The following is a 15,649-nucleotide window of genomic DNA, read 5'->3' on the forward strand; positions in this document are numbered from 1 at the left end:
TTTAAATATGATTTTCTGATGTTTAGGTAGAGTCACCTGGAATAGTTACTGGACGTGCTGAACAATAATTGCTGCTTTTCCTTCAGGCTGTGAAGCTCCAGCTCATCCCAAATCACCATCTCAGTTAGGTTTAGGTCAGTGGATTGTGGAGGATATTATGTTTATTATGTCATTCCATATATGTCCCTTAATTGCTTAGATGCTTTTAATATTAATCTACAATGTAGAAAATAATACAACAAAAAAGAAAAACATTGAATGAGAAGGTGTGTCCTAACTTTTGATAAAACTTTTGGTACTGTAAATATTTATCATCAGCCAACTCTTTACGCTCACATAATTTCCTCTACTACCGTTCAAATTCATCACTATGATTTTAGATAATAAATATATGCTGACTGATTTGCATATGAAAGTGAAAAGTAAAAAAAAAAAAACACACAGCTGGTGAGCCGATGTCTGAATAATACAATAGAGCTGACATTCCTGTCAACATCAAAACCTCATCTCTCTTTTTATATTTATTATTTTGAACACAACTTGCCAGCTTCTTTTACATTATGAGAATATTTTGTAACAAATGAAACAGAAATGGTCTAAAATGAACTCTTTTCTTTAACTTACATTACAAGATAACTTTTTATCGTCCTCCAATAAAGTCATCATTCTAGAGACAAAGGACTCTAGTGACCAGCTGCTTCACCTCAAGTATGTGAAGAAACATTACCTACAGGTCCTTGCTTTCTGCAGCAGTTAGACTGTACAACTAACACTGCTCCCAGTACAACCAGCAGAACTCCCAGTAACACCACATACACACACACTATACTAATACTTTATTATTTATAATGTATATATTCTGATACTTACAGTGCCATGAAAAAGTATTTGAACTTACAGATTTGTTTTGTTGTTGCTTTTTGCCGTACCTACATTTTTTTTTCAGAGTATCAAACAAAAAGCAGCTTTTTTGCTGATTTAATTTAGGGGGAAAAGCTAGCTTTGGAACTGTTTTTGGAATTTTTTGGCGTAAAAGTAAAACAATTTCACAAAAATACCATATTGAAATTAAAACATGGTGGTGGTAGTGTAATAGTCTGGGACAGCTTTGATTACAGCAACTTGCTGTAATTGAAGGAACCATGAATTCTGCTCTCTACCAGAAAATCCTAAGGGAAAATGTGCAGCTATTAGTTTGTGATTTTAGGCTCAGGCGTACTTTGGTTCTGCGGCAGGACAGTGACCTGAAGCACACCAGCAAGTCCAATTCTGAATGGCTTAAAAAAAGAAATGAAGGTTATAGAGTGGCCTAGTCAAAGTCTGATTGAAATGCTGTGCCATGATCTTTAACAGGTTGTTCATGCTCAAAAAAACATCTAATGTGTCTGAATTAAAACAATTCTGCAGAGAAGAGTGGACCAAAATTCTTTCACAGATATGTTAAAGACTCATTTCCAGTTATTGGTAAAGCTTGGTTGCAGTTGTTGCCGCCAAGAGTGGCACAACCAAGTTATTAGCTTTAGGGGGTAAACACTTTTTCACACAGGGCTAGATTGGTTTAATTGATTGTTTCCCTTGCTTTTAATATTTACTAAGGTTATCTTTGATGATTAATAAAGCAAAAAAAAAAATCTGTAAGGGATCAAATACTTTTTCACAGCACTATAGTTTCATTGTCACCTTTTCCAATGTCTGTGTGTCTTGCTATCCCTTTGCCGCTGCAACACTGTGACGTTCGTCACCGTAGGAATAATAAAGGAATATTATGTCTTATGTTATGAACAGTTTTGTTATGACAGTGACAGTAAAGATATTATAGCAGCATTTATATTGTCCTTATAATTCAATTCTAATAGTATTCCTTCAAGAATGATTTGAACAGCAGATTCTAAAGTCATTCAAATTTAATAGAGATATTCATTGTGTTGATCGGTCTGCCAGTTTCTAATTAAAAGTGTGAATAAACTAATACAGTGTAACAGATTGAAATGCTGCACTGTTCATGACACACATTCAGCGACTCTTGGGTTTCACTGTTTAAGATGACTTTGAAAATGACTCCCAAAAAAAAAAAAAAAAACTCAGTTAAACCAAAGTTAGGTGAAAGAAGCCGAGACTGCACGGCCAACACAAAGCCTGCTGTGAAAACTGGGTTCCCCCGTTTCTGCTTACACTGCACAAAACTGTCTCCTCTATGATCTATTGCTTGGGGAGGGACTAAGCTCACCCATTCATTTTACTCTCAACCTGTTCCACAAAACATCCATAAAATATAGGTTAGAAATGAGACACTAAATATAGCTGTGCATATAGACATAGTCTCCAAATGACAGTCAACACAGAGTACAGAACACTATTATAGACTTAATTAGTCTTCTGTTTGTGATGTCTTGCTTTCCCTTAACTGAACACATGACACTGGATTTCCTTTATATAATGTTTTATGTTTGTTTTTTTTAAAACACTATTTGAAAACAGTACTACTATTTATATTACTACTGCTACTGCTAATAATAATGCTATCAATAATAACAGACTAGAAATAGTCAATAATAAGTAGAATACTATAATAGATAGGTGTAAATCAATGCTGTCTTGCAAAAAAATCATATTTCCAAAACAGAAACTTCACAGAAAAAAACCATGAAGTAACTCCCAGATTCACTGCACAATAATTTATAAATTAAGTTAGAATTAGTTTTCACTCGTCAAAATTTAGACATGTGCAGTAGTCACATTCCAGGACATGCAATGCTTTTTAAGGGAAACAAATGTTTCTGCTGCTTTTCTGCACAATTCTCATTTGTATTTTAAGATAGCTCTGGAAAAGCTCTGGAAAAAATAAGGGACCATTTAAAAATGATGAGCTTCTTTGATTTTACCAAATTGAAAACCTCTGGAATATAATCAAGAGGGAGATGGATGATCACAAGCCATCAAACCAAGCTGAACTGCTTGAATTTTTGCACCAGGAGTAAAGGCATAAAGTTATCCAAAAGCAGCGTGTAAGACTGGTGGAGGAGAACATGCCAAGATGCATAAAACAGTAATTAAAAAACAGGGTATTCCACCAAACTATTTTTCTGAACTCGTAAATCTTTATAAATTTGAATGTTTGAGATCTGAAAGATCTGCATTTTTTTGTTATTTCAGCCATTTCTCATGTCCTGCAAATAAATGCTCTAAATGACTGATTTTTTTTTGTCCGTATTTTTAGAATAAAACAACAATGTTTATTTTACTCAAACATATACCTACAAATAGCAAAATTACAGAAACTGATTCAGAAACTAAAGTGGTTTCTGCATTTTTTTCAGAACTGTGCATCCTCTCCCAAATAATTCATTTTATTGTAGTTTTGCATTCAACAGTGCATTATTTAAATTTTCATTTGTAGCCAATTGTAATATCACACTGCAGGACATGCAGTTTAATATTTTTTTTGTCATGACATATTTACTAGAGGCAGAGTATAACTACCCCCAAATAATTTACTTTGCTCTGGTCTTGGATGAAAGCAGTTAATTATTAATATCACAACATTCTAAATCATCTAATGCTGGGAAAATCTAGCAAAACATCCGACATCTTTTGATATCGCAAAATACACATTGCACACAAAAAATAATAGCAATGTTGTGTAGCCCTAACTGACAATATGCCAAGGTACTGTAATTATTGTGACAGGACCAGATTTGTACCCGAGGACCAGAGATATATGATTAAGAAGAGATGAGTGGACAAACAAAAAGCAAAACCAGTAAAAAAAAATCCTCTCCCCAAAAATATCCACTATCTTTACATATCACAATACTCTGCACTGCACACAAAAATAATAGCAATGTTTGTGCAGTGCAACTGACAGTAAGTCAGAAAATGTAAAACACAATGTATCTCCATAACTGTGATAAACTAAGAACAGATGCTAAACAGAAGCTTCAGCACTTATCCAGCTCTTTTTCAGCACACATCATATTCAATAGCACTATGACTCCTAAATGAAAGGAAGGATAAATATGCAATGAAGAATCTTCTTAAAGTCACTCTATATGGAGCGACTGATCTGGCCACTTCAGCGCAGTAAAGGCACTGCATTAAATTCTATAGAGCAAATGTCTGGAGCTTGTGGAGTGAGCTGAGTCACACTTATATGGAGTTAAGTGAAGGTGAATAACACTTCATTTCACAGCCTGCTGACCTGGCACCATATTTCATGACGAATTTGCATAAAAACCAGCAGAATGTCACTAATGGGTCAGCGATGGGAATCTCTAACCTTCACTTCTTTCTATTAAATGCTGGCTTTGACATTCTTCAACCTCATGTGGATGTAGGGCTGTCATGATTATCACATTTTTGGACATTATTCTGTACCTCAAATTATTAACATTGGCAAAATAGGGAAAATTAAGGTAATTTTAAGATATGCCAGATATGACATTTATAGCAGTAATGTATTAGTAATATGGTAGTACTATTTTAAAACACTGTTAAATTTTAAAAACTGTTCAAAAATATTTCAGAACAGTCTGTTTATAAAGTATTTTATGCGTTTATGGTAAACACAACAGGTAAAATTGAGCTCAGCAAAAATAAGTGAAGTTGTTTCCATATTTTGTACAATGAACCGTAACAATTACATGACGTAAAACGTATTAGAATTTATAGTGACAGGGCCAGATGAGATAGATGGTCAAGAAGAGATAATTGGACAAACATGAAGCAAAACCAGCAAAAAGCTAACAAAAAAAAAAAAAAAAAGAAGCAAAAGAAAAGCGAGATAAAAAATATAAAGACATAACATAACGTAACAAGAGAAATAAGGGAAAATACAAACAACAAACCAACAAAAAACAGACAGATGTGAACAAACAGATGTGAAACAGAAGGAAGATGAAAGCTGTTCTTCAAAGTAGAGTCACCTGGAGTTCCAGTTACTTCAGAGGGTTCTTCAGCTAGAGAGCTGATTGAAGTGACCACTGTACTTAAAACAACCGTGTGTCACCACTGCAGTGCTGAATTACATCATATGTGTCATTTTATTGACCTCGTCTTAAAAATATTATCATAAAAACCCACATGTTACTGAAATGGTGTTGATATACAACACTACAAAGAGCTGAATTTATAAATCTGTAAAAGAAACTAAAATAAACATCAGCTTTTTGCTCTATTTGTTCATCAGGATGAGAAACAAGCTTTAAAATCACCTACCTCTCCTTTTTCTCTTTTGTTTCGGCTGGAGAGAGAAGATGACCATTAGTGCGCCCATTTTACCACTTCTCTCTCTTTTTCCCTCTCTCTCTCGTTCTCTGTCTCTTGCTTCCCCTATTTCTCTTTCTCTGCTGAGCTCAGTCCTTCAGAAGTCCTGCTGGAGTGTATTTTGCTTCTGAAAACCTGTACCTTCCTCACAAGAAGAGATTAAACGAGTCCTTTCCCTTTCCACCCTCACTGGGAAACGCTGAGATACGCAGAGATGTGCTGGGATGGACTGGGACAGACGGACACTGGAAGAAAGCTGCAATGTGCTCCAAACTTTTGACAAAATGATGAAGCTTTGTTTTCCTCTCACGGAACGCTCCTCTAACTTTGGTTGACTTGAAGAAGTAGATAAATGGACCTGTGTGCGCTCTCAGTTAGCGCTGACTGTTGCACGCTGTTGTAGCGTATCTCTGTTCTTTCAGAAGCGCGAGAGGGAGGGGAAGCGAAGCAGCATGAGAACAAGGAGGAGCAGGAGGAGGAGGAGGGTGAGTGAGAAAGGGATACTAGAGAGAGCCACTAGCTGTGATTACACAGGCTGCTTTCAAACTGTCCAGTCCTGACACATTACAGAAAGGCTGATAATAAATAACACTCCGACAAGAGCACTAGTTCAAATTACCAACAGTCATCATGTAGAAGCAAGCCTCATCCACATTGCATAAAATTCATAATTCATAAAGCAATTCCTCAACCTGAGAGCTTTAAAGCAATGAGAGCCGTATCATTCAAATCAGCGCTTTTCAATATCTGACAACCAACAATTTGCAATTCTGCTCAGCCGTTTCTCCTAATAGAAATGTGTGAAGGTTGCATTAAAGTGGAAAATGGAAATTCAATCAGAAAAGTGCTGGAGTCTCTGCCCAGGCTAAAATGACTAAACCACTGAGCTTAACAATCAAGACAACAGTTAAAAAAACTAAGTTACAAAAGGGTTAGTGGTCAGTAACCCAATCAGCTGCTGCCACCGCCTCTTTTCAAACTGCTGCTGATGCAGCTTTGCTGAGTAGCATCACAGTGTGCTCGTAGGAAATCGCAGCGACTCGGTTCCAATACATCAGCTCACAGACGCCTTGTGCTGATGGAAATCGGTACTTGCATCACGATAATAATGAGAGCTGATGTTAAGATATTGGAATATTGTCTCCATTTTATAATGTTAACTAATTTCAACACCATTTATAACCACACTCCACACCCCTGTGCACTGATACCCCTCGCCCAGAGGTGGAAAGTAACTAATTACATTTACTCACATTATTTTAATTGAGTAGATTTTATTAGTAATTTGTAATTTTTTAAGTAGTTTTTAAAATAAGTCATTTTTCTTTTACTTAAGTACATTTTGACTAAAGTATTTTACTTCACTACATTGAAATCTCACCGTTACTGAGTAAAAAATAAAATGCTGGGGACAAAAAAAAATAATTGTCTGAATAAAAAAAAAAATTAGTTTTGTTCTCCATGGCAGCACAGCTGAACTTTTCCCAGCACTGTTTATTATGGTTAGCGAGAGAGACGATGTGCGAATCAGCTGTGTATACTGGGGTCTGTGCGAGCGGCTCAGGGGAACCGGTGTTTTGTCGAGTTATGCTACACATCGATATGTGCTTCTTTACAGCACTGCACATGTTTATTTTTTGTATGTTTTCATGTTTTCATTATAACTCCTTTTGTTTTTATTGGGAACATTAAACAATCTGCTTGAATGTTAAAAAAAAACATGTAAATAACAGTTAAAGCACAGCAATGGCAAGTTAAAAAATAATAATAAACTGTAAAAATATAAAAATTTGGTTTATAGTCACCTATATGACCTTAACTTTTTTAACTTTTTAACAGTAAAGAAAAAAAATGCCTAATAGACACCTATGCCTCTTGTTCTTAAAAATGTTTAATGGGGTGGTCTGAACAAAAACTGCCTGAAAGGTCCAAATTATTTAATTTAATAATTATTTAATTTATGACTTGTTGTACTTTTTTACATCAAATACAGTCATATGAAAATGTTTGGGCACCCCTATCAATCTTAATTAATTTTAGACCTAAATATTTGGGTGTTTACAACAGCCATTTCAGTTTGATATATCTAATAACTGATGGACACAGTAATATTTCAGGATTGAAATGAGGTTTATTGTACTAACAGCAAATGTGCAATATGCATTAAACCAAAATTTGACTGGTGCAAAAGTATAGGCACCCTTATCATTTTATTGATTTGAATACTCCTAACTAATTTTTACTGACTTTACTGACAAAATTGATTTGGCTTTAAATTTCATAGCCAGGTGTATCCAATCATGAGAAAAGGTATTTAAGGTGGCCAATTGCAAGTTGTTCTCCTATTTGAATCTCCTTTGAAGAGTGGCATCATGGGCTCATCAAAACAACTCTCAAAAGCACACCTCAGGCGACTCTGTTTGTGGCATGCTTGCTTTCGCATCACTCTCCCATACAGCTTCTCCTTGTGCAAAGTGTATTGTTGACCGATGCACAGTGACACCATCTGCAGCAAGATGATGCTGCAGCTCTTTGGAGGTGGTCTGTGGATTGTCCTTGACTGTTCTCACCATTCTTCTTCTCTGCCTTTCTGATATTTTTCTTGGCCTGCCACTTCTGGGCTTAACAAGAACTGTCCCTGTGGTCTACCATTTCCTTTCTATGTTTCTCACAGTGGAAACTGACAGGTTAAATCTCTGAGACAACTTTTTGTATCCTTCCCCTGAACAACTATGTTGAACAATCTTTGTTTTTAGATCATTTGAGAGTTGTTTTGATGAGCCCATGATGCCACTCTTCAGAGGAGATTCAAATAGGAGAACAACTTGCAATTGGCCACCTTAAATACCTTTTCTCATGATTGGATACACCTGGCTATGAAGTTCAAAGCTCAATGAGGTTAAAAAATCAATTTTGTGCTTCAGTAAGTCAGTAAAAAGTAGTTATTTACTTTTATTTATTTAAATCAATAAAATGATAAGGGTGCCCATACTTTTGCACCGGTCAAATTTTGGTTTTATGCATATTGCACATTTTCTGTTAGTACAATAAACCTCATTTTATTACTGTGTCCATCAGTTATTAGATATATCAAACTGAAATGGCTGTTGCAAACACCCAAATATTTAGAACTAAAAATTATTAAGATTAATAGGGGTGCCCAAACTTTTTCATATGACTGTAAATAAAAGTAACTATGTAACTTTTACTCAAAGTATATTTTAAATTGAGTACTTTTTTACTTTTACTCGAGTAGATTTTTAGATGGGTACTTTTACTTAATTACAATTTTTCAGTACTTTTTCCACCTCTGCCCTCGCCAATACTGCACCTACCCTTCTCAACAAAATCTCTGAATTGACTGTAAAACTCGAGAGCCCTAATGTCCTAATGTAGGGCACTCCACAATGCTGAGAACGCAAACAGAATCATGTAATTCAGATTAAACAAATAGAATATGTGCAAAAATACACAGAATTAGCAAATCTGAAAACTTTCTGAATTCTGAATTTGTTCTGTGCTCACTACAAATCACGACAAGTCCTTCTTTCTCTGCCCTCCTCCGGCTTGGGGAGGTAGGCTGTCCATCATGAACCCCGGGAATATCAGCCAATAGCGTTCGCTGAGGGAGGCCACCCTGACCCCGCCCCCAAACTGTCAAAATCACCCCTTTCAAAACTCGAGCGCAAAACACTCAGTCGAGCACAAACTGCTGCTGCAGGTAACTCACACAGCGGGCGAAGAAAAAAAGCACCCGAGAGGAGAAAATGAAGCTCGAGAGCAACATTTTCTCCAGTGCACACACGATTACCTTTTTTTTGCGCGCTAGTTTCAAATTTATGCTCACGAGAAGTTAATTTACACATGCAAAATGTTAAAACACGCTGGTTAATTTTTTTCACCTGTATTTTTGTGCCCTCGACTTTTGACATTAATGTGACGGCATATGTTTTTGATATATGATAAAACACTGTGGCGACCGCTGCTATGGACCTCCAGAAACTATACTGGCAGATTTCCAAATGTTGACAAGCCACAGTTTTATCAGTTTGGTAAAATATTTCAGATAAATTACTTTGCAGATACTCAAGATTCCAGTTTTTACATTCAGGAGTGAAAAGGTGGCACTTGTATATGTATTATACAAATCCTTATATAAACTCAGGATTATCAGTATCAGCAAACTTTATTTGAAGCCATCAAAAGCATCACACAGTAAGAGAAATTCCAACACACATATTTATTGTGCTTTTTCAGCTTTTTTTTACACAGTCGCCTGTTCTGGTTCTGTCAGCAGCCCTTCAAACACAATATGAAAGAAGTGGATCATTCATGCTGCTTTATGCTCTCAGTCCAGATCCTGCCAGAGCCAGCATTTACCAGGCATGGATTTACAGTGAAAAGTAATTGAGATATTGAGATAAAACCTTTTAAAGTTTTAAGACATACACACAGATTAATGAGACAGACATCAACAAACACCTTTTCCAAAAGAAACTCAGTGAGGTGTGTTGAGATTTTATAAAGGTTACTTTTTCTCTGACTCCAGAAGAATTCAATCAGCTAAAGGTCTATTTGGAAAGAATTATTTGTATATTATGAGGTGAAATAATGTACCGTATTTTTCGCATTATAAGGCACACCAGATTATATGGTGAGCTGGACGTTAATCTACACAGACTTCTCTCCTGAAAACTGTTTATTTTGGCAAGTAAAGCGCTTCTGTTTATGAACAGTAAGCTTAGATTTCTAAGAAAATTATGTAATTTCAGTTAAGGACATTGACAGAAATGTATGACTTATTCTCACAGGAGAGGGTATGAACACTATGAAGTATGTGTGCCATGCATTGCGAAATGCCTTGTCATTCCTTGAATGACTGTATTTTTTTATTTTATAGAGTCTGGACACAGGATTAACAAAAGCTAATGTTATTTTTGTCACCTATTATACAGAAGATAAAATGTTTTCAATTTTTTTTTTCTAACATGGGAGTACATGATCTGTGCATTAAGATTAGAATAGAGATTAAAAGCACTGATAATCTCTGATAAAATGTGTTACATGAAATCATTTTGTTTTAGTTTTTTTGAGTGTTTGTCTCTCTCTTCGTGGCTCTCCCGTCTACAGGAAATACTGCTGACTCCACCTCCTGCTGACCAATAGCAGTCCTGCCTGAAGTATTGAGGGAGAAGCCTACCATTTAAATGTAGAATCCAACATGGCTGCCTGAGGGAGACAGAGAGAAATGGGAATTGTGAAGTATGGTGTGTTTTTAAATCTCTTATGTCAAGAATACTTAGTTGGGTATTTACCTGCATGTTTCATAAGCTGGTTTTAATGTGTGTTTTCTCTGTTTTAGAGAAGTGCTTTGATTTAAGTTCTTTAGTTTCGTTTATAAGAGGTTTGTTTGTTGTGCCACATGGGGTTTCAGACAGGTAAGAAAGTTTTTTTTTTTCCCCCCTATGCATTTCACACCATGTAGGTTAGAGCACAGCAGCACCACCTAATGTATTTTGGTTACTTGCCAGGGATTTGTAGTGGTGTTGGATTTTTTATTTTTTTATTTTTTTTTAGCTAGCTAAAGATAACTTTGTAGTAAAGTTTTAATGTTTTATGTTTTTTTGCTTTGTTCATTTCTTTGGTGCTATCCAGTGTGGTAATTGAGAATGCAGCTGTTTTTAGAATGTGTGACTGTTTTCACTTGTTTGGTTGTAAATAAAGCTCTTTAACCTCATGTCTTTTACCTGATTTTTATTTGTTTTTTATTAAAAATGCCATGTTATTGATCCCACAACCCCCTAGACAAAAAATGGGATGTAACAATGTACATGGCTCCTGCCCATGTAAAACAAAAAAAATAAAAATTAAAAATGGTCAGAATAGAATTTAAGACTTTTGGTGCTTCAGGTTTGGCGCCTTTTTTTTTTCCCTTCTTCTTTCTTTCCTCTCCTCATTGGAAACTAGTTACCAGGCTAACAAAACTATCAAACACTAAAAGCCAAGAGATGCCCAGATGCTTACTGCATATACATGCCCACATACTACTTTTAACCTCTTCAAACTGAATTCCGTTTATTCTTAACATAATTCACAATTTTCAGTGTTGTCTTATGGAACATTAACACTAACTGAATTACAAAAAAAAAAAAAAAAAAAATACAGAGCTAAACGCCAGGCAGAGCCATTTTAGACGTAAAACATTTTTTTTTTTTGGTGATTGGGTTCTGTCAGGGAAGTGGAAATAAATCTGTTGTAGAACAATATTACTAAAAGTTTTGATGTGTGTGCTGAGGATCTTGGCTTCTCTCTCTTTTGCTCAATTGATCTTATCCCACATTTACTGGTTGATGAGAGCTGTGTGGGGGTTTGTCTGTTGTCTTTTACATTTTCTAATACAGCTTTTAAATTACATTGCATTTAGTGGATGATTTTATCCAAAGCGACTTACAAATAATGAGGGTACATTTAAAATAAATAAATTAATTAAAAAAATAGCCATTTTAAAGAAATGTGAGCACCATCTATTCCTCTGCGTTGTAAAACCCCATGGTTCATGGTAAACTCTTCATGGTCTCTTGGATCAGGACAGATTTTTTTTTATATGCTGGTAATTGTATTTGGTCAGACTGGGGAAAGATTTTTATTAACAAGTGTAAACAGAATCCGATCAAAATACATGCATACAATCCAGATCCAAAACACATTAGGAACAGATGGAAACACAACCAGCGTGTTCCAAACCTCATCCACAAATCTGTGAAATATTGCGAGCATATCTTTACAGAAAACATTGGGTGACTTCTGGCTGCAGCATTCAACTAAATAAGCACAATTTGGCCACAAAGGAGCTTGATTTTTTTTTTTTACCTAGTGTTTTATTGAAGTAAAAAAAAAAAAGAAGAACCTACACATGTTCTACTGCATGTAAATTTTGTACATTATTCTGCAACAAGTTTTGTTCCCCCAGAGAGGTGTACATCCAAGCCAGCAGTTATTTTTAAATGTATGGAGGGGTCTCTACTGAAGTAGAAGAGGGAGGGTCCCTTCTGAAGCTCATTATAAGGTACCATGATGGATCTGCTGCAGTCTGCTCTCTAACTCTTCCTTTACACAGCATGTCCAATTATATATGAGCAGGTATTAAATATATGCCAATACTAACTGAATACAATTAAAGAGAAGGACAAAGACACATGTCTTGAATTCATTACAGATTCAAGAACCAGAAAATGTTCATAGAAGTGTCAATATTGGAGTTAATTGTGTAGCAGCTTGCAGAAAATCTCAAACCCACGTGAACACGAGAGCTTTAATCCTGATCAAACACTTTTCCTTTATACACTTAAATCTTCAATGTAAAAATCTCTGACACTGACATCAAACTGACACTATTGAAATGCTGTTGATGGTGAACATCAGCAGCACATTAGATGCTCTTCAGTGGACTGTCAACAGTCTGTCAACATTAAATCCATGATGCATTGTTGTGCTTTTGTATTTTAAGTCTTCACCTTGGATTTTTTTTTAAGTGTTCATCCCAAATTTTTACTGCCAAACACCACCGCTTCACGGCTTCTCTGGTGCACAAGCCAGCCCAGTGAATTGCTGTTTTTGTTTTCGCACTTAGGCTATTTGCTTAAAAACAAAAAAAACCTACAAAAAAAAAAAATGTTTAAAAAACGTTTAAGGGTTGTGCAGTGCATAGCCGTATTACTGATTTTTGTGTTTTTGCACTTGGGCTATAAACTCAATATAAAATATATTTTTTGTTTAGTTTGTTTGTTTAGAAATTATTTTATATTCTTAGACCATTTTAAATTATATTAGATTAGAGGAAAATCTTTCAGACATAATTTATGTAGGCTAGGCTTTTTGAAACTGATTTAGCCACTAGAGTTGCCACATTACTATTTTATTATATAATACATATATTTTATTTATTACATATATATATATATTAATATATATTTGATATACATCATATTGTATTATATAAATCAGTTTCGAAGTGCCTGCAAGATTTTATCATCTATAACATTACTTTTAATGTCAGACAGAAGCAGCTTTATAAAGCTATGATTGCTAGCAGGAATAATCTTGTTTTTTTACACCGTCAAGAAATAATACTTACCGCATTTAGATGGTTCCTCAAGCTTGATGTGCCGCCATGATATGCTAGTTAAATATCACACATTTGGCACACTGCCTTGTCTACACTCAATTTGAAATGCTTCCAAACAGCTGAGCTCCTCTGCATTTTGCCTCTCTTATACTGCCATTAATCTGAACGGATGTGTGATGTTAGCGCGAGGTGGAGCTAAGAAAAGGAAAAAAACGAATATCCAAATACCAAAATTAAAAACCGAATACCTACTCAACGAGCGAATATCCACATTTTTGGGTCCAGCCCTAGTTTTAAGCATAACATTTTAAAAAGTTGGATCAATTTGATCAATCAAATACATTTGTTAGAGTGCAAAGATCTGAAAATGTCACAAAATAACTGGACATAAATGTTAATTTTGATGTTTGGGTTTGTAGTATGCAAAGTAATAGCATTATCACATGCTCAAAAAATGGACATGTAATAATAAAACTGCAAGCTGCACAATACTGGTTGTTTCGTGCGCTAAAAAGCAAGCATTTTTGTTTGTATTCCACCTAAAATTACAGTAATCTGGTAGCATTTTATATCGTCAACAACTGAAAGACAATTCAAATTACATTCATTAATTGTAAACAACATATTCTTCAAATGAATATTTATTGCACTACAACCAGCCTAAAAACAAGGGACACAAAAAAACACATTGTGCTTTGGGAAAAGTGCATGTAAAGTGCTTAAGAAAAAAATTACTTTTCCATTTTCTACAAATCTGGTCTGAAACTGTGTCAGGCTATTCTCATACACGGGTGAAGGAGCTGATTGGTCAGTTCAGGTTAGAGTGGGTGTGTCTGCTCTAAATATTAGTATTTAGTTCAATATTAATGCTTTACACTGCTTGTACACTGCTAGTTATTAGTGTTGTTGCTCTTAGAATATGAGGCATATTGGTTTTGAACTGTCTGTCTTTTGCTTAAAAAAAAAGGAGGGTTCCGTCATGGAAGGATGGAAACGAAGCAAATATTTTCCTTCACAGCAGAGAGGGGCAGGTTCCTTGTGCAAAAATATTACTAATCTTTCTTAAATCCTATTCATTCCTTTAATCCGTGTTCAGCAAAAAAAAAACAAAAAAAACAGTTATGCTGTCATCTACAATTTCTAACATTCTATTTGTTTTCCAGATAAATGTGACTCTTTGTTTTGTTCATCCAGATCCTGGACTAATGTGTTATTATCTTATCACTTTCAATCATTGAATAATTTAATGTAAGACCAGAAGGTGATAAAATGACCAAAAGAGCCCAGCAAACTTCAGTTACTGCTTAGAAATTCGACTGCAGTTCTACAGGAAATTCAGTATTCCTACTCAAGTTCATTGCGTCTTCCTCTTTTTATCTGAGTTGTTACTTTATTTCGCTGAGGTAACAAGATTTCTACCACTCTTCCCACATCTACTCATACACTATACAGTCTCTCTCATCTCCTGCACCCTTCCTGAAACACTAAAATACATGGGATCCTGAATAAAGGCTGGAATCTAAGACATGGTTTTATTAAGCTGGTCCTAAACAAAAACTGCAATTATGCCTTAAAAAGTCCTGTTTTGCTGTTAATGATTTGTGAGACATATTTGCTTCAGTCCCTTACAGAATAACCTCTATAATAACCTGAGTAAAAATTGTAGAAAGTCAATTAGAAAAAAAAAAAGTAAAACACAGAACATAACATGTTGGCTTACAGAACACAGGCACAGTTAAAACACCACTTACTAAAGGAGTGTGAACAGCAAAAAATGCCAGTTCTTGGTGTCACCACTTAGGGGCAGCATGAGGCAAGATTTCTGATGCTTGGCTGTTCTTCTGCAAACCATAAGGCACAAGCTTACTCTCTGCCACCCCTCTATATCCCCTTATACATGAAACAGCAATCTAAAACAGAATAACTCCATAAGGACATAGGAATAACTCCATTATGATCAAAGCAGGGTTTCTGAATCACAGGTGACATTCTTACACTGGCTGACTCTGCAAACCATCTGTCTTTTGGAAGCTAACATTATTACAGAGCCTTTGAAGCAGCTGAAACTAAAGTACAGAGAATAAAATGTAATATCCGGAGTTCAAATTATTTTAACTCAATCATTCAAATGAAGTTCGGACTAAAGGTCTCTGTCTCGGCTCCATTCTGCCTCCAACGCTGCAGTGGGCTTAACTGTGCAGTGAACACACAGCCATGATGTTTATGAGCTCTCTGTGACAAAATGGGTCAATGCTGTTAGTT

At 35.4% G+C, this 15,649-nt stretch overlaps 1 protein-coding gene across 3 annotated transcripts in view; it reads right to left on the reverse strand.

Annotated features, from left to right (window-relative positions):
- The window catches only part of kcnip4a (potassium voltage-gated channel interacting protein 4a), a 261,287-nt gene that overhangs the window by 129,725 nt on the left and 115,913 nt on the right, over positions 1–15,649 (reverse strand). The window contains exon 1 of one of the 3 annotated variants that reach the window (XM_049482711.1): positions 5,215–6,682. The exons of the other annotated variants lie outside the window; for them this stretch is intronic. Coding sequence (XP_049338668.1) covers positions 5,215–5,272 — 58 coding nt within the window. The 5' untranslated portion in view covers positions 5,273–6,682. Of the gene's footprint in view, positions 1–5,214; positions 6,683–15,649 lie in introns of those variants that run through there. 3 annotated transcript variants of the gene reach the window in all.

The sequence above is a fragment of the Astyanax mexicanus genome, chromosome 8 (genome assembly GCF_023375975.1).
Source record: "Astyanax mexicanus isolate ESR-SI-001 chromosome 8, AstMex3_surface, whole genome shotgun sequence".
Lineage (NCBI taxonomy): Eukaryota > Metazoa > Chordata > Actinopteri > Characiformes > Acestrorhamphidae > Astyanax > Astyanax mexicanus.